General features: G+C 30.5%; 1 protein-coding gene across 1 annotated transcript; it reads left to right on the plus strand.

Moving 5' to 3' along the window:
• The first annotated feature begins 3,282 nt into the window (after positions 1–3,282).
• On the plus strand, positions 3,283–18,353 carry LOC134713743 (terepressin/terephysin-like). The gene is made up of 3 exons (XM_063575030.1): positions 3,283–3,562; positions 15,659–15,863; positions 17,820–18,353. Exons 1-3 carry the CDS (start codon positions 3,413–3,415, stop codon positions 17,927–17,929), a joined length of 465 nt encoding a protein of 154 aa, XP_063431100.1. The 5' UTR covers positions 3,283–3,412; the 3' UTR covers positions 17,930–18,353.
• Positions 18,354–25,011: the final 6,658 nt, after the last annotated feature.

The following is a 25,011-nucleotide window of genomic DNA, read 5'->3' on the forward strand; positions in this document are numbered from 1 at the left end:
CAAATGCTAATATACATGCATTACATTGATAGTTATGTATCCATTCGAAATACGTGAAGTTAAATCTGTTAAGATAAGTTTAATAAACAATATACACAGGTAGCTATTGTACGTGTCTGCTAGTTTTTTTGTGTTCTTATTTACGCATGCAATAGGGAAAAGGTACGGTACGATTTTCTGGTTTGTTCGTCTTTTTGTCTTTTTTTTTTTAGTCCTTTTTAAAACATGTTTTTGTTCATATCAGATTGAAATAACACTACTACATTATGAATTCAACGCTTTAAAATACATTTTAAACTAGTTTATACCATAATTACCGTGAACATTAAAATTTGATTGTATGCCCGGGACTCTTTGGTGTATAGACACATCGTCTTGTTAGTCTTATTTTGTATTTATTGCTCTTCGACTCTAATAATTTGTATTTCCAATAAGTTTTCATTGCACCACTCATAACTTAATTATTTAAAAAACGTGAAATCCACGCCATAAATATCGCGTGATATTCACCTAAAATTGGCGTTTACGTGAAACTCGCGTGAACATTTTAACGTGTAATTCACTTCAATTGAGATTAAAAGAGGGACGAAAGATACCAAAGGGACAGTCAAACTCATAAATCTAAAACAAACTGACAACACCATGACTAAAAATGAAAAGGACAAACAGAAAAACAATAGTACACATGACATCACATAGAAAAACTAAAGAATAAACAACACGAACCCCACCAAAAACTAGGGGTGATCTCAGGTGCTCCGGAAGGGTAAGCAGATCCTGCTCCACATGTGGCACCCATCGTGTTTCTTATGTAATTACAAATCCGGTAAATAGTTTAATTCGGTAGGTCACATTCATAAAACGGAAGGGGATTTTAGTTACGACGTAAGGAACATATCCGATATCATTTGTGAAACGGTTATTTCATAACGGTCGACCAACTCGTGATGTACGTACGTGAAATTTAATCTTTTTCATGATTTCTTTAACATCAGAACTCAAATGTGTTTCTTCAATTTGATTTATTTTAAAACCGAGAGATACCTTTTTCTCTAGTGAAATATCTCTTCTCAGCAAATGATTGGTTGAAATTTTTCTGAATTTCCATAGTGTGACGTTTGAAAAAAGGCGATGATGTCTGATGACGTGACATATAAAGAACACAACTATCTGCAACTCTTTGAAAAGGAAGGATAAAAGCCGATTAGAGAAACAGATTACATCACTATAACTTGTGTAATACGATATTTCTCCACTCTAGACAGTAAAATATAAATTGTTTAAATAGCTTGGCAAGTCTCACGCTTTAAATATTAAAATTTAACTGTCTCGAGTGGTAGTAATCAAATCTAAACGTCTATTTGACTAGATATAATTGTATGATATTTTGTTGCTCTTCTCTACTTTACCACCTCCCGTAAATCGAAGTTATCAAAACTGTGGCCTTTTTTTTAAATTAAAAAGGGTCTTATAAAATATTTATTATCACGTTAAATTGATATAGGTTTCCTGATACAAAAATCAGTCTTAATTTGTGTATAGATGTTTTACTTTGTAGTTTCGTGTACCTACGAACTTGTGTATATTTGTCTTAACATGTTTTAAGCACTTAGAGTAATTGTATTATTATTTAGTGCGTTATAAAAATGCCTTGTAACAATAATAATACAAGTATTCACTTTTTCGGATGAATGTAATTTATTATAATGATTTTGGCCTGTATATATGGTCCTTCTCTTAACTAAATAACTACCAAATTTTACTGGCAGATACACATGCAAATGCCAATATTTACAAAAAAAAATGTAAATCACAAAAAAACTGATCTCACAGGAAAATCCAATCGGAAAGTCCATAATCACATGGCAAAATCAAATGACAAAACACATCAAAAACGAATCGACAAGAACTGTCATATTCCTGACTTTGTACAGGCATTTCGAAATGTAAAAATGGTGGATAAAAACCTGGTTTTAAAGCGCAAAACCTCTCACTTCTATAGTTTAAAATAAAACAATATGGAATGTACCAGGTCACTGCTTATTTTTTTTTACAATAAATGTACATTGCAAAGTAGAAGAGGCAATAAGGCTCTTATTTGGCCCTACATTTACTGCAAATATCAGTTTTTGGTTATTAGATATTCAATTAATTAAAGTTAAAATCTTTGCGTTAAAGTTCAAATGTTGCCTTTATTTCGTAAATCTACCCAAACATTCGCATTATAACGCAAAAGATTTGGCATTGCAGTATTTCGTAAAAGTTGTGTGTTGCTTATATGTTTCTGTAGTATCTCGTATTTCCTCATAGTTTTTATTATCAAACAAATGATCGACCGATGCGGCAACCGGACCAAGAATGTGAACCATTAAAATCTCACACTCAATTAAAATGAGTTTTTAATTTGTTGGAATTTTGGAAAACTATGGAGTAAAGTCTCATTATCTTTAAGTCATAGTATTCCAATATTGTGGTTATTATGATAGTCATATACTTTGTTACTTTAATTGATATGATTGAAATGTTATACAATAATACGACTGAAATTGTCTTATAAGGGACTCAGCTATCATTATAGTTCATTTGTTTAGAGATGATTTCAACTTGATAAACTTAAATAGGAATTTGTAATAGTAGTTTATCCATTATTCTTCAAAATTTAGAAGAAAAAATTCTTTGCTTGTATATCATAGTATCCTTCCTTAAAACTAAAATGTTGAATTTCTGACTTTCAGGATTATTGCCAACAGAAGGTGATCAACAGCTACAAGAATTGGAAAGATGAACAGATATCAAAACTTATTTGTAATGTATATATGTGTGTATAAAATCATATACAGCTACTGTCTTGGAATAATCATCTTTATAGAGATATGTATGTATCCAAATAAGATAACTCAGTTATTGCGAAGTAAGTTAATACTAAACTTCATTAATGATAACCTGAAGAACCTTTCCAAGTTTATGTCCATAACACTTTACAAGTAGCATTAGCTATATTAGCATATTTACTTTGGACTTATGTCCTGCCAACAGAAATAAACAATCCTAAAAATCTGTTATCAATATATTAAAAAACTAAAATTCCTACGGATTATCAAAATATTTAAAATTCAATCAAAAATCGTCACTGATAAATTGACGTATATGATATAATGTCATCAAGTATGTGATTAGCCGTAACAATTTAATTCAATATCATCTAATATGCAATTTTATGAAGCATAAAAAAATAAACCCTCCCATATTTCCATACTCTGACGACGGTTTGTCCTACGCGCAAAGCCAGTCACATGGCTCACTCACCCACTGGCAGACGACAGGTTTAAAAGGGTGAGAAATTGATAGGAGTAATATTGATTTGGCGGGTATTTTACACGAGAGATAACTAGTTGACATTTTTGTTGTGAATATGGATATTGTAAAACAGTTTTCTATTCAATGCTTAGTGACAATTATTTTAACTTTTTGTTTGATAGAAGAGACTAATTCGTGCTTTATTCGGAACTGTCCTCCAGGTGGAAAAAGGAGTATGGATACTTTAACAAGAGTTTCAAGACAGGTACAGGTTTTACATTAAAACGTACTCTAAGTACGCAAACTTATATTCTGGTCTGATTTAATATACTTCGGTGTTATTTAACATTTTTTACTTTAATTTTTAAATTACTGAAGAATTCGAGGCGACATGTTTTATCAACTTTGTTTTTACTATAGTAAACGAACAAAATTAATGAAATCTTTTCAGGAAATTGAATTCAAAACATACTAATCAACGTCTATACTTAGCAAAAAGAGTGATGTAAATAAAAAGAAAATAGTTTCTTAGAGACTACGATTGTATTCAGTCAATTCACGACTTTTGTTAACTTTTGAATAAAATCTTAGGTTTTTTATTGACAAGAAAAATCTTCAGTCCCGAAATTCTACACTGAATGAAAATAAAGATATTTTCGCTTTGTTTAATTATATTGCTAGTTTCTAAATACTGTGCCAGATAAACTAACCATTCCCAAAACAATTAAATCACTGACGGGTATGCTACGGGTAAGTTTGCAGGAGCCACTGAATCATAACTTTATTCGTAAAGAACTGTGTGTAAGTTTTTCATTGTGTCGAGATTTTGATGACCATTGTACATACCCTTTATTAAGTAATGATTGTAAAAAAACACTGTTTATGGATACAGTTTCTCATTTCAGTGGCTTGCATGGTGTTTGTTTTACATGATATGATTAACATGCATATCATTTTCATTGTCGTTATATATAATCCCTTGATATCTGTATCCATGGGAAACAGATATATACTGAGTTTGGATAAGAATCGTATTTTCTTCAAAATTGTATTTTTTTAACATGTTTTTTATAGATGCATCGCTTTTGTGTGTGGATTTATTTGTTCATTCTATCATCCGACGAATAGTCTAATAATGTTTACTGCGTCATGCTAGGATTTATGTTCACAAATGATTAATCGGAAATAACTAATTTGTAAATTATACGACAAACTTAATGTCTGATTATCTAACAATCTTTTTCTCATTTATAAGTTATGATAAACCTGCAAGTTATGATATGCTTACGCTGAATGAGCTTTGTGGTGCTTTCATATCCCCGCAAATACTTTACTGCACTTATTATATCCACTACAATCAACCTATTAAAATACAATTTCTAATACAAAAGTTTCCCATTAAAATTTGTATTCTGTGTTTATTAGATTGATACAACAGAATTTTTAAGGTCATCATTGCATATTAAAATGTAGTTATGGGGCTGCACATCATATATTGGATAAAAAAGTTTGTTCTAAGCATTTCTCGTCCTTGCATCTGCATAAAGCAATGCAAACAAAATAATCACAGGTTAATACCCTTAAGGACAATTTAAAAGTTGCCAGCACTTTAGTCTCAACTGTATACAAATAAATTCTCAATATGACTACCATAGTCTAACAACGACAAAAGACACAAGTTTGAAAAGCATGCAAGTTCTCGTGAAAATGCAAAAGTTTTGTCATAAGCAACCGGAAATATTACCCTTTTAGATAATTTCTGACTGCATTATTTGGCCTTTTTAAAAAATAAATTACTCGAGCGTCACTGATGAGTCTTTTGTAGACGAAACGCGCGTCTGGCGTATATATAAAATTTTCAATCCTGGTATCTATGATTAGTTTATTCATTATAATACTTTATTGTGATTGTAGAATGAAACAATTATATATAAAAACCCAAATTGTTTTTAAGATAATCTCTCTAACTAATCAGTTATAAGTTAAAAATGAAAAACTGAAGGTTTGTGTCATTCTAGTCGTTTAACAGATACTACAAAGACCAGCTGTTATTAATATCAAATTGTGTATAAGTAGAATAAATACTAGTATCATATTACTAGAATATAAACATTATTTACTTCCAATAAGTATTGAAATAAGATGATATATTTGTTTCATCTTACTTCTATTTCAAAAGATAAGTAAATTGACGAGAACGTTTATTTATGAAAAAGTAATAATATTATTTGTATAAGTATCAACTGTGATATTAAATCATTCTTATGACGAAGGGTAAATCACTGACGAATCAAATAAACGGGGTTGCCATTATTTTACTTTCATCTTACTTTTTTTTTCTTTTTAAGGCGAAACAGAATAGCCCACGCTTCAATCTAAAGTCGGTCCTTTTTTTGTTTTGGAACAAATTTAACCATGGTACAAAACGATGACAATTTCTTTTTCCGTAGTTGAATTTGCTTAGAATATATATCTTATTAATAAAACGTTGACAACGTTGATTTATAATTAAGAAACAGAAAATTTCAGAAATAACAACAAATAAGGAAGTGACGAGGATCAGCTTCGTTTTCATGACGTAATACAAATAATATCGTATTCGTGACGTTATGGTAATAATATAACGATACCTAACTTTTTACACTGGTAATTATATATTAAAGACGCATTACCCTGGACAAAACTTATTACGTTAAGGTAGTAGGTTGACGTTTTACATGACTTTAGTATTATTGTAGTCTTTCTCAGAACATTTACATTGTGGAGTTATATAAATGTAATGTATAATGTATCGATAAAAGGATATTGGTCTATACACAGTCAACGTTAAATAATAATCCTTCTATGCCAGTTTTCTCTTCTTACAAATATTATCCAATGGTTTATCACAGAGACAAGTATGCAGTATATTTAAGATATTATAGTTACAGTTCAAATATCACTTGTCATACCCACGACCTTCCAATAAAAACATTACAGGAATGTCTATGTTTGACCCCGATTTCAGTTCGCACGACTCGTGTTTTTGTATTAAACTTCACCGAAAATAACAGAGATTCTTTGCTACTTGAGCTTTGACTCCTGATATTTTTGACTAGAGGAAACCTATTTGAATTGATAAAAAAAATCGGTATAATACGTTTGCATTATAAATGAATATTTCAACAAACTGCGAGTTTTAGGTGAATAACTTCATGTGTCCCTGTTTAATGTGAAAAGGGAGAATGTACCGATCATTAAGACCTAATCTTGTATTAACAAGACACAGTATACTTACAAAATGTCGTTAAAAGATAAGGAAAACCTATTCAAAGTTATATTGATAATGTACTTTCACTCATTAACACTTTAAAACAACTTCATTGTAAGCTTAAGTCTGATAGATTTCATTGATCTTTGTATCACGGATCCTACTAAACAAGAAGTTTTGCTCCATATATATGTTCATACTAGTATATAGACAAATGGAGGACTAAACGTAATAAAAATGAGAATGAAAACGGAGAAGGTATAAAAGCGACAACAACCCGATCAAAGAAAAACATCAACACAAGTCTGAAAATTAAACCAACTGTATTGGAGGACGATTTTTATACTGACAAATTATATAATTATATATGAACTTTTAACGCATATTCTTATGACAATTTCTTCAACAAAAGTGAATTTTACATGTTAAAAACGACCATAAAATGAATGAAAAAATATCAGTCAAAAGAAATGTCAGCCTTGGCAAATGTTTAATTAGCCGAACGTTTTGAATAATTCAAATTACATGATTTGTACAGTTAATTCCACATTGTTATTTCCTCGTCATCATTTTTAGCATTGTGAAGGACTTTTTCCTGACTTCATTTTGCAGGTCATATTGGCAACCAGAATGAAACAATGAATAATCAAATTATCGTTGTCTTCAGTGAATTTTGATAAGCCTTAAACAGTTAAACAAATGACTACATTTAACCTTCTTTTCTGCTTGATTAAATGAAATGTTGCATCATCATATTCATTGATCAACGCCTTAAAACTTAAATTTATCGTAAAGTCAACTTAAAATTTGAAACTTTACTGACAAGAGACACATTTTTCAGTCATAATTATAACCCTTCATGTCCATCTTTTTATTGCTGAGGTTGTAAGGGATTTTGTTTAATTCTACGTCATAGCAGTTAACATAGCATCTAGAGGTGTACCTGTTTGACGAGTGGTTAATCATACCCACACACCCGTAGTATGTTTTAAAACTACTGTGGACATATTCATCCACTGTTATATTCCATATCGACCTATGTTAGCGGAATTATCTGATTCTGAAGATGAAAATATAAGGTGTAGTTTCTTCATTCAGATTAGGTCAATATCATCTTTTCAATTCAAAGTCATGTAAATCCCTCACAGAATTCTACCCCAGATCATAATTAACATAGCCAGATTTGTAACGAATTTTTTTTCGGAATGTTTGGTTTCAGATTCTCTTTAAATCCGTAAATGATTCGACCATTTTACTGTTCGTTTCCAGTGCCACTGATGAGTCTTATATCGGAAAAATGCACATATGACGTATTAAATCAAATGTCTGGTAAACGTATGGGTTGATGTTACTGTTGGTTGTCATATACCACTGAAACTAAGGTATAAACTTCATGAAGTAAAACAAAAGAGTGCCATTCGACAAATGTTCTGTTATTCGCTAATATTGCTTATTACATATTTATGTATCCCTGACTTTCCAATGATTAGGTTTGAGCGTTTGCTGGTGATCCATATATCTGAATAAAGTGTTAACTTCATTTACTAGCACTGAAACCACTGCTAGTTGATGGAAGTTTCAAAAAGTTTATAACATGTACTTATTAACATTCCCCGTTCATGCACGACACATATAGTGTTTATGACATCATTTATGCTAACGAAATGCTCGCCTTGTGTATTGATCTTTTTCGATAAATTTAACTTTAAACGAATATAACTTATTTTAGGCACAATAACACGGTTCTGGGAAATAAAACTAATTCTAGTATCTTTGATGAGCTATTATTTTCAACGATTAGAACTTATTTTTGAACAAAAAACGTTTACAATGCAACTAATTTTTAATATTTCTATGCTCTGTATGTGATGTTGAGCGTAACATTGTATGGACACTTATTTTATGTAAAAACGTAAAATTCGTTATTTAGTTGTCGTTCAATTTTGTGATATTTGGTTGCTGGGAAGTTGACACCGCATATCCGTTTATTCACATAACCAACCACATACTTTACATTCTAAAATACGGACCATTGTCTTCTTTCATCAAACTCTGTCAGTGCTACAATTACAAGGTATCTTTAATTACATACCACAGTTGATTTATTTGATAATATTTTTTAATTTGACCGTCATATAAAAGCGTTATAAATCTATAAAGATCATACTTGAGTATGTGTTGGCGAAACTAGAAGTAATAATTGAATAGTGCATGTAAATTTCTACGATTTAAGTAATTTCATTGAAAAAATTTAAATATTGATGATTTTTTTAAACAATAATTTAAGAATGTTAGCAATGGCTTTGGACTTTTGATATTATCCTTGATATGAGAACATTCCTCATATTTTTCTCTCTCCAGAAAACTGATTTTGCATACTTACATTAAAATTGACGTAGGCAAAGTATATAGGTAAAAAGGAAGATTATATTGCATTATTTCATGTTTCATATGTGCAGGTTAACGCATGATAACTGGCTCAGTCAAAAAATTCATGACGTCAATGACAAAACAAAAACTATTCATCTGTCAAGTAAATGAAGAGCTATATTTGAAAGACTCAGTTACGACAGACCGTAAACATTTCATAAGTTGCTAATCACTATGCTATGATACAAAAAGCTACAGTAATTTTATTTTGTAAAGTGATATTTTACTTTGATATAAATTGGATCTTATTTCTACGGAATGTGTTAATTGATATTTGCTGTCTTATAATACGACATGTGAGAATGTTTAGACACACTATCTGATAGATTTTACTAAAACATGAAATCAAATCCCCGAACTACCATTTACAGGTGACCCTTTATTGATTTTAAGATTTATCTACTTTCGACAAGATAATTTTTACTAACGTTCGATAAATATGAAATCGTTCAAAAACATTTTAACAACACAATATAACAGGTGGGTATCGTGTTGCTTTATATCAATTTTAAACATTGAACAACAAATACTGCAATAAGCGATAAAGTATTATTGAGGTCAAGTGATTTTGGTAATATTTTGATAGCTATCCTTAAAATGTACAAATAACGATTTGATAAGCTTGCCAATGACACAACTATAACTAGATATTTTCCAAACCAGGAAGAGATGCTGATACATCAATAGTAAACCGATAACGGGAAGTGTGAACTATTTCCGGAAACTTTTTCTTTCCAAACAAGCTAGATAATACATATTGATAAATAAAAATTCCATATATACTTATTTATTTACTATTGAAAATCATTTTTTTCTGATAAAGTTGTAATGTATTGTTTTGTTGAACAAAGATTTCTTGTAAAAAAAAGAGACCCTTCACTAGAATGCTGGACTAGTGAAGAAAATTATTAACAGCAAGCAATATATTGTTGAATAATTAAAAAAAAATAGAGTCTGGTCTCTCCACCATTTGTTTGTCATGAGATAATATTTATTTACATTACCTGCATGGTTTTCTAAAATTATATTTCTACTTTTGAAGAAGAAGGTACGTAATACTCCTATGATTTAAGTACAGCTCTTTATAAGAACTAAACAGAGTGCCATATACATGTGAGATATATGAGGGTTCCAGGTTTTGTCTTAAATTGGCCTAGTAGAAGCAGTAAATGAATACTGCTAAAGAAAAAAATGAGTGGGAAAATATGAGTGGTTGCCATGGTAACAAACACTCTATTTTTTTGGTTGTTAAGCGTGGAAAATCTTTCAAAAATCAGCTATATCGAAGTTCGAAGCTAGTATGTTACTTTCGAAATCGGAAATAAATATGCTAACCTATAATGGTTTACTTTTATGCAATGTTACTTGGAAGGAGAGTTGTCTCATTGGCACTCATACCACATCTTCCTTTATCATTTCAATCATCTCAATATCTCCACCTTACAAAAACTATGATAGAATACCAAAATCATTCAGTCCTCTTTTCAAATATATGTAAAAATGTGTGTCAAATTTCGTTAAAACAGTTGGAATTCGCCGTTTTAGAAACTTATTTATTGTGACAGATAAATCAATAAAGAGTTACCTGTAAATAGCATGACTGGCTTTCAACGTCATGAGCAATGAAAACTCATCCAACGTCGTAAGGTGTTTATGTTTTGAACAGAAAAATTACCCACGAATTACTTAATATTCTGAAACGGCGAATTGTTTTATCAACAAAAAGAACCAGAAAAGAAGAGTCGATAGGGTGAGTAATTTAATTTGTATACGCTACATTATCCGATTTGAACGTCACATCAACTTCACATAAAAAGTCAATGTCAAAGCTAGGATCATGACAAAACTATTTATGATATTGGATAAACAATGGTAGATTATCATCATCAATCCCCGAATTTATATTTGACTCATTTTTGTCTGCAACAGACTTTAAAATGAAGATTAACAAAAATAAGAGTTAAAAAGGACAAAAAATGTACAAAGTTGAACACATGTTCATGGCTATCAGCTATACTGGTATTTCCTTGCGGTCAACTAAAGTATGATGGTGACTCTTATGATTTTCAAAGAACTTAATTTACATTTTTTGTTTTTTCAAAAGTTTCCTTGTAGGCAATGCTTTAAATTTAATCAGATGAAATTCAAATCCTTGAACTGCATATGCACTTAAAACGATTTATACTCTTTATAAAATGTAGTTGAAATTTTGCAAAATTAAACTTTCCAGTTTGTCACAACAAATATATTTATCATGTGTGTATTTAAGATTCTTACAAAATTATGAATTATTCATTTAAAAATACCAATAAACTCACAATAAATACCAGAATCAAAATTATGTACGCTAGCCGCGTGTCGTTCAAAAAAATCTCATTAGTGACGCTCAAACGACAAAAGTTAAATTGTGAAGACGTTAAGACGGTAAATTTTTTAAAATATTAAAACAATCTCATGAAAGATACAAGACTGATAATTTGGTACGCCAGACGTACATGTTGTCTACATTTTACACTAAGATCAGTAGAAGGACTTCAATACCCACATGAAAATGAGTTTTCTAACATCCCGCTTTAAGAAATTAAGAAACTAATGTTCTAAATCCGTAAGATAAAATTGACCTATGACGAGTAAGGGTATTTTTTCTATGTCCCTATTGTAAGATTTAACGTTTTTATTAACCCTTTTTCTTTCTTATCTATGACGAACTATATAGTTTTCTTTTAAAAACCTGAGCATGAAAATCCTTAGTTGGCATAAAATATTAACCATTTTCTTGCACATATAAATATACGTGTTTTGACTGCTAAGGAATTCATTTATTTCAAACCAAAGACATCTTCAGTTTAGATGATTTCGTATGTCAAATTATTGGAGATGAAGAGTAATGTGCTATTAAGAGGCTAACATTAGTGGTCAAGTTGGATTAAGTAATTTATTGATATTTTAAATTAATAAATTTGATTACATCACTAGCACTATGTTGGTCATTAAATATATCGTAGACAGTCAAAACGAATCGTTCAATGATGTGAATGATTTAAATGTAAATACTGCATTGATGTATATATTTTAACATTTCCATAAAGCGGGATGTTTCTCTAGCAATTAAACCATATTTTACCAACAATATTTTCTTAAAATCTCCTGTGCCAAGTCAGCAATATAGCAGTTGTTATAAAATCGTTTTTTTCTATGTCTGTTGGTGTTTGATTTTGTTGCACTTCTGTGTTCCTGTTGTTCATTTGTTTTTCTCATGTAGTTGAGTATGTGTCAGTTTTCGTTTGTAAACCAGATTTGTTTTCTCTCAATCGATTTGTGACTTTTGAACACCGGTATAGTTCTGTTGCTTTCCTTTTTTATTTTGGTCTTATTACTAGTTTCCTTATTCTTGAAAAAACATTATTAACTTTAAATGAATTGTTAATTGTAAACAATCAAAACTAAAAAAAAAAAAATTATGAGTTTCAAATCATTGAGTTTTATAGGTCACCACAAATTTATACAAATTATTATAACACCTAAATCTATTATTTCTATAATGGTCTTTTAAACCAATCTGACGTTACATATAACATAGACTTTCAATGCTATGATCTAATAGTAAACTATTAAATAATCAAAGAATGCGCAGAGTAAATAAATTCAAAACTTTCATCTTCTTTGACAATAACAAAATCAGTACGGAAACAGTTAGTAAGGTCTTGTATTATACCATGCATCTTCTTCTAACTAGTAATAAAAAAGTACCAGGTTTAAAAATTAGAACGCCAGACGCGCGTTTCGTCTTCATAAAACTCATCAGTGACGTTCCTATCGAAATATGTATAAAGCCAAACAAGTACAAATGTCACGGTCAAAGGTTTGGACCAAAATTGTTTTAAATATCTACTTCAGATAAAGTAATTAAAATTGCAAGCAGCCTGAAAAATATCATCAACAAGTTCCAATTTTCAAATATGTATTTTTGTTATTTAAAAAATATGTGCGTTCAAGGTCTTATAGTGAAACTCTTCATCTCCGAATGGTTGCAGTACCATCAATCTGATATCATTTTTTTCCTTACGTTTTATGTATTTCAATTTTAAAAAATATTCTATTCAGAAGAAATATACTTAAAAATGAAAAAATTAATATAAACGAGATAATGATTAACACTGTTGTGACAAGGAAGATAACGACTAAATCAATACAATTCTGCAAATTAACCAAGCAGAAAGAATAAATCTAATTAAATTTGTGTTCAGCCATGAATTTAGACTTGCATGTTGTGATTTTTATCTAAGGTACAACTCAACTAAGATCAGATAATTCAAAAAGTTGTAAAATTTGTATGTTAAATTTCTATAAGTTACGATATAACGTTGCTGAAGGGTGGCGATGAATAAGTGATAAAGCATCAAATCGTCAGCAAGTAGATTTTTATGGTAACATATAGTGCCATTTAAAACATGATCATCGCATCGCACTTAACACTTGTCATAAATGGGCCATTGATATGAATTGAAAGCAGTTTCTACATAATTGTCACTTTGATCTTACTGAAATCATTTTATAAAGTAAATTTATAAATATTGCTATCACATTTACTTTTTGTACTGTAGAAATCAATTAGTGAGATTAATTTTCATTATAATTATATTCCTAGAATTAAACGCTGAATTTTATTCTAGAAATAAAGATATAACTCATATTTCTAGGGTTATAGATCACGCTTGAATTCTCGGTAGATATAAAAGCACGCCTCGTTGTTCAGTGTGTTAGAAAGATAAACGGAATCTACGGTACCCATAAAGAACTGCATTTGTTATAGCTTGCAAACTATTTCTATGTATCCATGTATGCCTTGAGATGTATCCACGTATTGTTGCCTTAAAGAATCCGCACATGGCCATTAATAATTTTATGTTGTTGTTTTTTTAGGGTACATCAATTATGTCGAAGCAATCAATTTATTCAGAATTACATTTTCATGTTTTAGTTTTCTATTATTTACAAAAAATGCATCTTTTGCATGTGAAGGTCCTACATCCAAATATCTTTCATTATTTTTAATTAACGATAAATATAAATATAAATATAAGTATTTTATATTTATCATCATAAACAGTCTTTTTAATAGGTAAATGTAGTGATTTGTACAAGATTTAATTGAAAACAAACACAGTAAAACGTACCAATATGTAGCTTTTGTTATATGAATATGTGTGTATCATACTACATCTCTTTTGTACACATTTTAGATATTTTCCTTTTTATAAAACCAGATCGGATCCCCTAAAATGCCTATACCATGTCACTTATTCCGTTGATTTATAGCGTTTGAATATATCAGTTTCATCAGTTTCCCTTGAATCCTTTTTTGTTTTGCTTGCATTTGCATTCGGTACATTTTTAAATACTTTTCTTTTAAAAAGTTTCATATACTTCTGTGTTTGTATAACGATGACAGTTTCATGCAAAGTACTTAGTTTTTAATCTATCAAAAGAGTTGTGGGATTTTCAACTCTCACACGGTATTACAAATTCTTTATTATCTTTGTATATAAAGACTCATTAGTGTATTTAAATACAGCATATACATATGGTATGCTAAACACAATATAAATAATATATATATATATATATATATATAAATAAAAACATATATTTGACGTTAGACGTTTTGCGGCATGTCTAAGTTGACGTCAAAAGCCATTTAAGGAGAAATTAATTGATTGTATTGTACATAATTAATCATTCATGTCACATATAAGAATGTTTGTGTAGTTGATGTTAATATTTGATCTATATAAGCATAAGGAATGAACTCCCACGCTATGAGGATCTAGTCATGCTTCCGACTCGAATGAACGATTTGTGAAGTAAATAATGTGATTTAAGTTAACTTAATTTTGAAAGATGACATTTTTCTTTTAACGGTTTCAAGAAAAAATATAACTTAATGATGTTCATTCATCTTAAATTGATGACCATGGTTATTTAGATACTGTTCGAATAAATCGACTAACCATGTTTCTGTTTACACGAAAATAAGAGGTCTTTGATGCAGAATATACTTCCTAGTCCAATTACAAAACACAGTCATACATTGGGGTTAAAAAGGCATTTGTTTAACTGAAATCATTATTCAGATGTGGTACGATTCCCTTCTAGAGAACGAGAATGTAAACCACTTCCGGTCACCCGTAGTCTATATGAAAGAGTTCAACACAAACCTAACAGCAAGCTATAAGAGAAAGTGGATAAAAAATGTGAACAATTCAAACCTGGAAAAGAATGTGTTGGGATCAAACAACTTACCGGATATGTAACAGCACAACATTTTAACCAACTTCAAAAAAAATGTTTGACTAATCAGATAGATACTTAGTACAACACAAAAATAATAAACGGCACAGAGTAATTATAAGAATTAAGAGCACTCGAACATACTGACAACTAAATTGAGAAACTAATAACTATTAAAAAACCTAATTTTTTGTTTTTGTTTCAGTATTGAGTTTTATCTATAGATATACCCTATCTGAAACCTTCTTTAAAAGATTAGCGTTTGTCTAATTTTCATAAAGGTAACTCGATTATTTTCATCGGCCCTTCCGCTCTAATGCGGCGTTAAACAATTTTCAATCAATCATGACTAAATGTACATTAAAGTGATAGTGTTTCTTTATGTTACAGTGCATGTCTTGTGGTCCTGAATTAAGTGGACAATGTGTTGGACCTGATATCTGTTGCGGGCCATTTGGATGCTATATGGGTACATTGGAGTCTTCAATATGTCAAAAGGAAAATGAAAGCACCCATCCATGTGAGATACAAGGTGCCCCATGTGGGAGTAGAGGTCAAGGGAACTGTGTAACGGATGGTATATGTTGTGACTCGGGTAAGCACTTGTTATCACTTCAAAGTTTTAAGGACAGTACTTGTATTGTTTGTGCATTATTCCCCTTGAAAATAAATTGAGTCATAGCGGACTTTATGACTAAAATAGCATTTGAAGTTGACGAAACATAGACTTCTCAACATGAAGTCCAATCGTATAATCTGCTGTAGGTATATAAGGAGGATGATTTAACTGTTGATAGAATTTCTATCAAAATGTAACTGATTAAATGTAGCACTGCATAATAATACCCATTCGCTTTCCTCGTCCCTCAGAGGTTTTCTATAAAAAGACAAATTAGCAAATATAGATGGGGAAAAAATAGACACACCATTTTTATTAAAATCATCATGAAAATATTTTGTAACTTATTTCTAATAATATTCATAAAACGAACTCATGTTTTGAACTGCTTAGAAAAAAATGTATCCCTCGGTGTTACTTTGTAACCCGTATTTGTTTTCTCTCAATCGATTAATGACTTTCGAACAGCGGTATTCTACTGTTATCTTTATTTCCCAATCAAACTTACATCTAAAGTCTCTTACATTTTTTGATAGAATTCTATTTTTACAGCTACCATTTCTGTCATTAAACGTTGCTAAAACACCATTTATCAAAGCAATGACTTTTCGATTTCTAATTTTATCGTTAATATATATAGATAGGCGGGTTTTTTTCTATAAAACTTGATAAAAATAATAAGCTCAATGTATTTATATTAATTTTTTATGGATAAGGTACAAAAAAATATGAGTTTTTTTTAATATCCAGTATGATAAATAAAAGCAACAGTAGTATACCGCTGTTCAAAACTCATAAATCCATGGACAAAAAACAAAATCGGGGTAACAAACTTAAACCGAGGGAAACGCATTTTGCAACACTTTTGTAATTTGGAATGTTTAAAGTGCTTTTTTTTCAAATTGCAATGAACAATGGTTGTTATTTATCAATAGCTCAAAATATGACTTCAGTTTCAAATAGATCCCGTAAAACAACTAACATTCTACCTATTGTATTACGCTTTACAATTTGCAGGCTACAGAATGAATTGAATCAAATAGAGGTTACTTGCAGTTCAACAGTTTTATTTTTACAGAATGATTAACAAGGAGCCATAGTTTAATCGATTCAATTGATATTCTATTTCTCCCTCTAAATATTCTATAAAATTGAATTTATCGAAAGAGACCAAAAATTAATGTACGATATTAGGCTTGGTACGGTTTTGCTTGATGATAACAACTTTATGCTAGAAGATAACATACCAACTGCTAACTGTCATAATTTTCCAGATTTACAACCTCGTTTACATATCTTATGTTTAACACAACTCAGACCATGCAGAATGTAACTACTGAAGTTTATCGTCTGTGAAATACTTTAATGACCATTCCAGGAGTTTGTCGTCCTAAACGGGCTTTTATCAATAAAGAACAGCCATAAAACTAAAAATCAAATATGTTATTTCAATTATCATGTATTGATATCAGATTTCAACTGTATTGAAGAACAACGATCGTAAGGTGTATTTTAAGTTGAACTCAACTTATACTGAAACTATGGCATAATTTATGTTGTCTTAAAAAAGAGTAATCGATGATACATCATCAATAGTAAAAACAAGAATTTCTTTTAAATGCCGTGAATATTCCAAAATGAATTGTGTATGATGTATTTAAGCTTTTAGATGAGTTGCCGTCTTACTTGCAATAATTATAAAAATAATGTTAATGATTATTTCAATTTGGCAATAAATCGCTGTAATAGTTGTAAAAATATGTTTATCACAACTTAAAAGCATTGTTTTGAACTAGGGCTATTTATTAGATTGATGCTGTTCTTTCATTAGTTAAATATATAAATATAATGTTACCGGTACCTGGCATGTTTACCATCGGAAATCATATTGTATTTATCAGTATCAATGTTTATAATATTTTATCATTTCAGGTGCATGCTCTTACAACGCTAAGTGCAAGACACATAACATGAAGGATAACCAAGCCATACTTAATGTTCTTAATGAATTACTCCAATCACGTGACTTAACGGACAAATAAGTGATGCAGCATCAATGTCACGTGATACTTCTCGAACATGGCTCGTGAGATTAAAGTATTTGGATTTTATTCAAGGTGTTTTAAAGAGTTTTTCCTGTTTACATCTCGATGGCGAGTAGAGTAAATGATGTGTTGTGAATATTGCTAAATGGCCAATAATTAAGGCCTTGATTGATTGTGTCTATCTTTCTAATATTTGAAGTTGTAAAAACTTATCATTTATGAACACATTGAATACCAGATGACATTTACTACCATTTTTAAATGCTAAATTAATAATTGGGTTAAAATTATTCTTATCATCCTTTTTTTCCTAAGCATCCACCTACTTGTATGTCTGCCTTAGATTTTGTCATTCTTTTACCTGTGACTAAACGTGTTCATATTTTTTAACTGGAATTAATATAACATAATTATATCATTATTAATTGTTTAATGAATATTACCAACTGGTTTTAACACGTACCACGAACTTTTAAAATGCACAAATTCATTCACCAATTAAAAACGAGGTCTATGAGTCATGGTGTCCTTTGTAACTTTGGTATTGTCAGCAGTGAATTGTTCCGTCAAATAATCAAATTGTCAGATAGTTAAGCTTATTACCTACCAAAAAAAGACTTGAAGGTGATGTTGGTTGCTATTTCCATGACGCCACTCAAAGGGAACATAAACAGAAAAATTGTCAAGCCTGTTTGGCTATTTAACCAAAGGCGAGTACGAAAGTGACAAGGTTCTTTTATTACAAGAATATCTGGTATTTAAATTATATCGAGGTTGAATATGCTCTAACGCTTTACAAAAGAGAAATGTTATTGTTATTGTTCCCCTTAATAAAGCAAAGGATATATGAAACACTCAAAACTTTACGCAGATAGCTAAAGAAGTTATCTACAGCTCTCTATATAAACAGGGGTGAAACCAGACGATCCAGAAAAAAACTGTTTCTGCTGAGGGGATTACATCTTTGATTTTGTGTATCACAAGAATCCAGGGAAACTTGTTCATGGTAGAATCTATTTTGATGTTCCGATTAACTACTTTTCAAGCAACACTTTGAATAACAGCTACTTCAGTTAAGGTGGTATCAACACTACGTTTATGTGATGTTGACACTTATTCAGAGTCCCTGTTATAATCCTGGTACCTTTGATAACTATTAGCTGCTTTACTCAGATGATTTACCGAAATCAGCTATTACTGAAATCTACTTTTATTGAAAGAAAGCTCAAAGCAGAATCTTCAATTTTCGAAAATTGATCATGACATATAACTCAAAAATTCGTATCTGAGAGAGTAATGCACAACAGTGAATCTTAATACAATTTAATAGCATAAAATGAAAAAAAGGTTTTCTGTTATTCAACTATTATTATCTCATTTAAGGAATGACTGTAATATTTTTTCTGTCTATGAAGAAATTACATAAAAATTGTAGTGCACACTGAATAACGCGCGTAGCGAGTTATTTAACAGTCATTTCTTGTAATTTAATTCTAAATTCCATTTAAATCGTAGAAAACCATCAAAAACGTTGATGACGTCACGGTCACATGACTAAATTATGTCTATGGGCTCATAACAAAATAGCGTCAGCCAATCAGAAGACGCGTTACATCTAAAATTAAATTATTTAATAATAACTTTTTCTTAACCCTAGGTCGTAAACCTATTTTCAGGCTAAAATATGTGGCTTCTCCTCAGAACCAAGTCCTTTGTGTAATAAGATTAAAAACGTTATGAATATGTGCTTCTTCTTTACTCACATCTTTATCTTTTTCATGTAGGATTAAAATAGTCCGGTAAGATCAATATCAGTTAAGAATGATGAAAAGTTAATGCGTGTTGAATCATGTACACAGCTTACAAGTTCCCGCAGTACATCAAATTGTAAGAAAACCTTTACTTTTCTTTTATAAATTAGATGAAACAATTACTATCAAGTGGGTTTTTTTTTTACTCAAGGACAAAGTAGTGGAAACTGTCAAAACAAAGAAATATCCCCCCCCCCCCCAAATAAATCTTTTGCCATAAATGCTTTTTTGCATTCTTCAAAGAAGTTACTACGCCTTGACGGCCAAACTGAAAAAAGATTTGATGTTCTCAGATCGTTACTTTGTGTTTTTTGTCTTTTGTCTTTTTGTTTTTTTGATTTTTGTACTTTGAACTCATTTAATGAGACAAGTCTTTTCCAACCGGATTTACAGTTAAACTGTCACACAACGGTTCTAGTAATAGGTTAAGAGCTTAAACCGCGTCGCATTTAAAAGGACATGGATTTGAACAAACAAAGGGTCGCTCGTTTGTGTTTCAAGACGACCAGACCTAAAAAAAAAAACAGATTGCAGGCTGAACAAATGGCAACAGTTTAAGTGTCATTACCTCACGGATCACATATATGATATAATGGCACATTCTTGATGCAGGACATATATTTGAAATATTTATTCGAAAATGTGAAACTTAAGGTAGTAAGGTGTCTTCCTCCATCTTAGATTTGGAAATACAAGAAAACAAGGTCTAGATCTTTAATAAAATGTGCAAATATTTAGAGTGGTAGATAATTCAGATGTAAGAACTTTTAATTCAAAATAGAAAAGTGTATGTTATATCATACTTATGGTTGTATTTTACATAAAAACAGAAAACGTTTGTTTGATTATTTTTTTTAAACTTTGTCACTTAATGGGAGAAAACTCAAATGCAAGGGCAGATAATTCAGATTAAGGTAATTTTACAATAGAATGTGTTAGAAATTTACCTATTTTATAATGAAGCAAGAAAACGGGTCTGGTGACCTCATTTTTTCGTTTTCTTAACTGAAAGCATACTATTCAAGCTATCTTCTCATAAGTTATCTCAAATTTCTATGGTGTAGTTTACACTTTATTGCAGAAAATTCTGTTTTTCATGCATAATCTATACAAAATATGTCAATTTTGAACAGCGTGTAGCGTAGAAATTACCCCGGTGGCCCATTCTTTTTTATTATTTATTTCAAAAAAGCTTTACCTAAACTACATTTCGGCAAATTGTAAAAAAAATCTATGGATTATAATTTAGACACCCCATCTACCTTAAATGATTTAAGTTTCCTTATTTTCAATTTCTAGAGCTTTAATATCAATATACATGTACACATTGAACCATCTATGGTGGCTGGTTGTGTTTTCGTCTTCCTCCTTAATAGAAAATAACACAACCGGATTAATGATGAACAGTTTAAGCAAATTATAATGTATTATGATGCTAACACAACAGTTTATTTCATCAAATGATTGAGAGAAAAATCCAATTAAGATTTACCCTCTTTTAAACTAAAACATATTTAAAGTTTCTTTTTGAGACCCTTAAAAGATTGACATGGGTTACTCAGCTGGTAGGGTATGCAATTTTGCAATCATACCGTCTGACAATATATTCAGTTGTATGTCTTATGCATCAACACCACAATAACACGACAAAACATTTTTTTTTTGCTTTTAAAATAATGCAATTTATACAGCTTTAGAATTTAGCATCTCACAATTCTCCTTCTAAATTCCATTTAAAATTTATGATAAACTGGGTATACTATCTCACGTACATTTAGGGTTATTCAAAAATACAGTGGTAAAGAAGACACATATTACAAAATTATTTTAACATAGTATTTTGTTTCTTTACATCTTTCCTTTTTGATTAACAAATACACCGATATGTACCTATTTTATACGAAAAAAATACAGAAAGATACCAGAGAGGCAGTCAAACGCTTAGATAAAAAATAAACTAAAAACGCAATAGCTAAAAATTAAAAATGACAAACAGACATACAATAGAACAAAAGACACAACATAAAAAAAATAGAAGAATAAGCAACACAAACCCAACCAAAAACTCATGATCTCTAGAAGGGTAAGCAGATCTTGCTCCACATGTGTCGTGTTGCTCATGTTATTACAAACCCGGTAAATAGTCTAATTCGGTAAGTCACATTCATGAAAATGAACGGGTATTGTAGTTACGACGTACGGAACATATCCGATATCATTTGTGAACGGTTATTCCATAACGTTCAACCAACTCGTGATGGCGTCTGTAAAATTTACGATGAGATGATTTCAACTTTACCATTTGAAACTCTTGTTTTAATACTTAAAGCATATTTATAATTTCAGTACAAAAAATATTAATATCTGACTTGTAGTTTCCCGGAACTGCAATAATAAGTTCAGTTGAGATCTAGAGTTATTCAAACTTCATAAAGCATACACTCAGGTTACGATAACCATCATAAGTTTGTTGTTCTTTATACTGCTTTACAATGTCAATATGAACAGAGGCATGTTTACTTTTCCACAGATTCGTTCACTGTTTTTTCGTATTTCTGACCTTAAAGGGTAATGTATCTTTAGCAGGAGTGCTCACCTTAGAACTTTAGATACCAGTCGTCTGACCTGTAACTTCACTGGTCAAGTCCTAATCCCTAATTAACTGAGTGCTAATTTGCACGGTGATTTATGTAAGAGACACATACCCGTTTTGTGTGTCACCTTAATTTGTCTCATCCTCATCGGTTGACGCGAATTGAATATCTGTTAATAACTATTGCCTTAATGTATTTTATCCAAAAAATGGAAAAATCATGGTTTCATGTATTTGGATGTCACCACTTTCAAGTTTGTTTCTTGTCACTTTCGTGTGTTTCTGTATATATTTAAAAACGCTACTTGTCAGTATACTGCATTCATATTCACCGAAGTATTTGTCTGACATATTTCTTTTCATTTTAAAGAAAAACACTTGGTATTACTGATACAGAAAACAGTCCATATTCATCATACGCTAGGATGAGTTAAATCGAAAATTATCTTGAAATGTATAGAATACAATAAGAGTTTTTGTCATTTTGACGAAAAATTGAAATACTAGTAGTTTACTCTCGTAGCTTTTAAATCAACTTCCTCGTACAAACAATTACAGATTAGTCAACCGACATTCCTTATTGTTTTAGTTATGGTATAACTTACAATTATTGAAGGACGATTGGTCGTGGGTTTTAAGCTTTTTGCATTTTACATTTGATATTCAACATCATATTCTCGGTCAAAGTAAATGTTGTATCTACTAGTATCCGTATTATTGTGCTTTTTGATTCAAGTTTAAACGAAGAGGCTTTGTATTTGTCTTTTTTGTTTCACAGTTGCAAGTCAACATGATTACCGGGTATGTTGGGAGCTTGAAGTCGAGTTTGCAACGAAAAAAATAAACATGTTTTTACGATGAGATTACGATTTCAACAGCGAAATACAGTATAACATCAAATCATAATTTGTTTACAAATATTAGCAGGTAATGTTTTATTCACGTCAAATAGATTCTTGTTTGTCGCGGTATATAAACTGTCAAGTCTAGAGTACCACTTCTAAAAAGATAGAAACATTATGACGACTTTACAATTGTAGTAAATGTTATCAAAATAACTACTACTAGTATACCAAATTACCCAGAAGTTGATATTGTTTATGTGGCAACATTGAAATATCTTGCAGATCCAAAGGTTCGATATATTGAGCTTCATCTTTCATTTTGAAAGTTGTAATTGCCTTTTTGTTCTGATGAAGGATTAGAGGCAACAGTAGGTAATCTATGGACAACTCTTATAAGGACGATACAAATGATGGTAAAGGTTATGGTTCTTTTAGATTTATGAGTTTGACTGTCCCTTTGGTATCATTCGTCCATCGTTTATATCATCGCTGGGCTTGATGTGAAAATTAGCATGCAATTATTAATTATTATGAACTAGTAAAAATTAGCAAACTTTCGATAATTCTTCATTTTAATCTAGCATTCGGAATGTCAAATGATAGAACTGATAATTAAGATGGGTTTTTTGTTCAACTTTTATAAAATATTAATGCATCTTATAAATCACAATTTAAGCTTGTCAAAATGATTATATATACTCAGCACATTCCAGTGTAGAATGTTGTTGTCCTGATGGGATACAAATAATACATTAAAAAATCATGAGATTACAAATTAATAACAATCAAATTTCACAAATAACAATCTTAAGAAGACGGAAGATTCAAATTAACCGTACTGTATATCCTGCACATGAATTATGAGTGCTCATTTGTGTTTTTAATTTATTTACATTGCAAATGAAAGGGGAATGAACACTTTAACTGGCAAGTAACATTTGAAATATGTTTGTAGAAAAACGTTAAAGCAGCTTCGTCTCCATGTGATAGAACAGGATGGTTTTATGGGATTATCAGCAAAGGTATAATTTTAGAAGGAATCATGCGTAGTCTTAAAATTTAATCGACGTTTAGTTTTCATTTCAGTTATTTATTACAGTACCATTCAAATCATTCCCAGATGTATGAATAAAAGATCATGATTTTCACTAACATATCTAGGTAATAAATATGTGCCTTTTTCAGTTGTAAGCCGTTCTTTACTTATCCCCTTATATATGGCATTGGTGATTATTTACAAAAGACAAAGAAAATCAGTCTGTTTGACTTGTGGCTTTAAGTTGTCCATTGCAAAATAATGTATGCAAATAAAATATGTTTAAACTAAACAAGAAGTCAAATAAAAAAAAAAAAGATCTACAAAGAAACCTCAAAACGGACAGTCCCTAATCAAATGGCAAAATCAAAAGTTCACATACATTTAGCGAATGGGTAACAAGTGTCAAATACCTGACTTGGTATATATTTAAAATTGGAACATGGTATACGTTCAACGTTCAAGGTCTAAGCGCCACACGGAAAGCTTAAATACACACAAAACACAAAAGAGGAATTTATTGAGTTCAACTGAGACTTACAAATATCAAAACATCTCCAAATAGACAAGAAACAAACATTTAGGACAATCTGGACTTCTATTTTCTATTCGGTCATCTAATTGTCCTTGTTTCGTTTATTGCTTCTAATTACACCCTTGGTATCATCTTACTGCTCTCAATTAACCAAACACGTTGAAATATTTTATTTATACCAATCCTATCTTGACTTCGTTACGTATGAAGGCAAATTCTGAGTCATTGAATCAAGCAGTTTCGCAATTAAATTATTGAA

Source organism: Mytilus trossulus, chromosome 4 (genome assembly GCF_036588685.1).
Source record: "Mytilus trossulus isolate FHL-02 chromosome 4, PNRI_Mtr1.1.1.hap1, whole genome shotgun sequence".
NCBI classification, from domain to species: Eukaryota; Metazoa; Mollusca; class Bivalvia; order Mytilida; family Mytilidae; genus Mytilus; species Mytilus trossulus.

Bases quoted from the DNA above. Each gene is read 5' to 3' on its own strand.
- LOC134713743 (XM_063575030.1), top strand. From the start codon at position 3,413: ATGGATATTGTAAAACAGTTTTCTATTCAATGCTTAGTGACAATTATT. The intron at 3,563-15,658 runs GTACAGGTTTTA...TTTATGTTACAG, and splicing joins TAACAAGAGTTTCAAGACAG to TGCATGTCTTGTGGTCCTGA. The intron at 15,864-17,819 runs GTAAGCACTTGT...TTATCATTTCAG, and splicing joins TGGTATATGTTGTGACTCGG to GTGCATGCTCTTACAACGCT.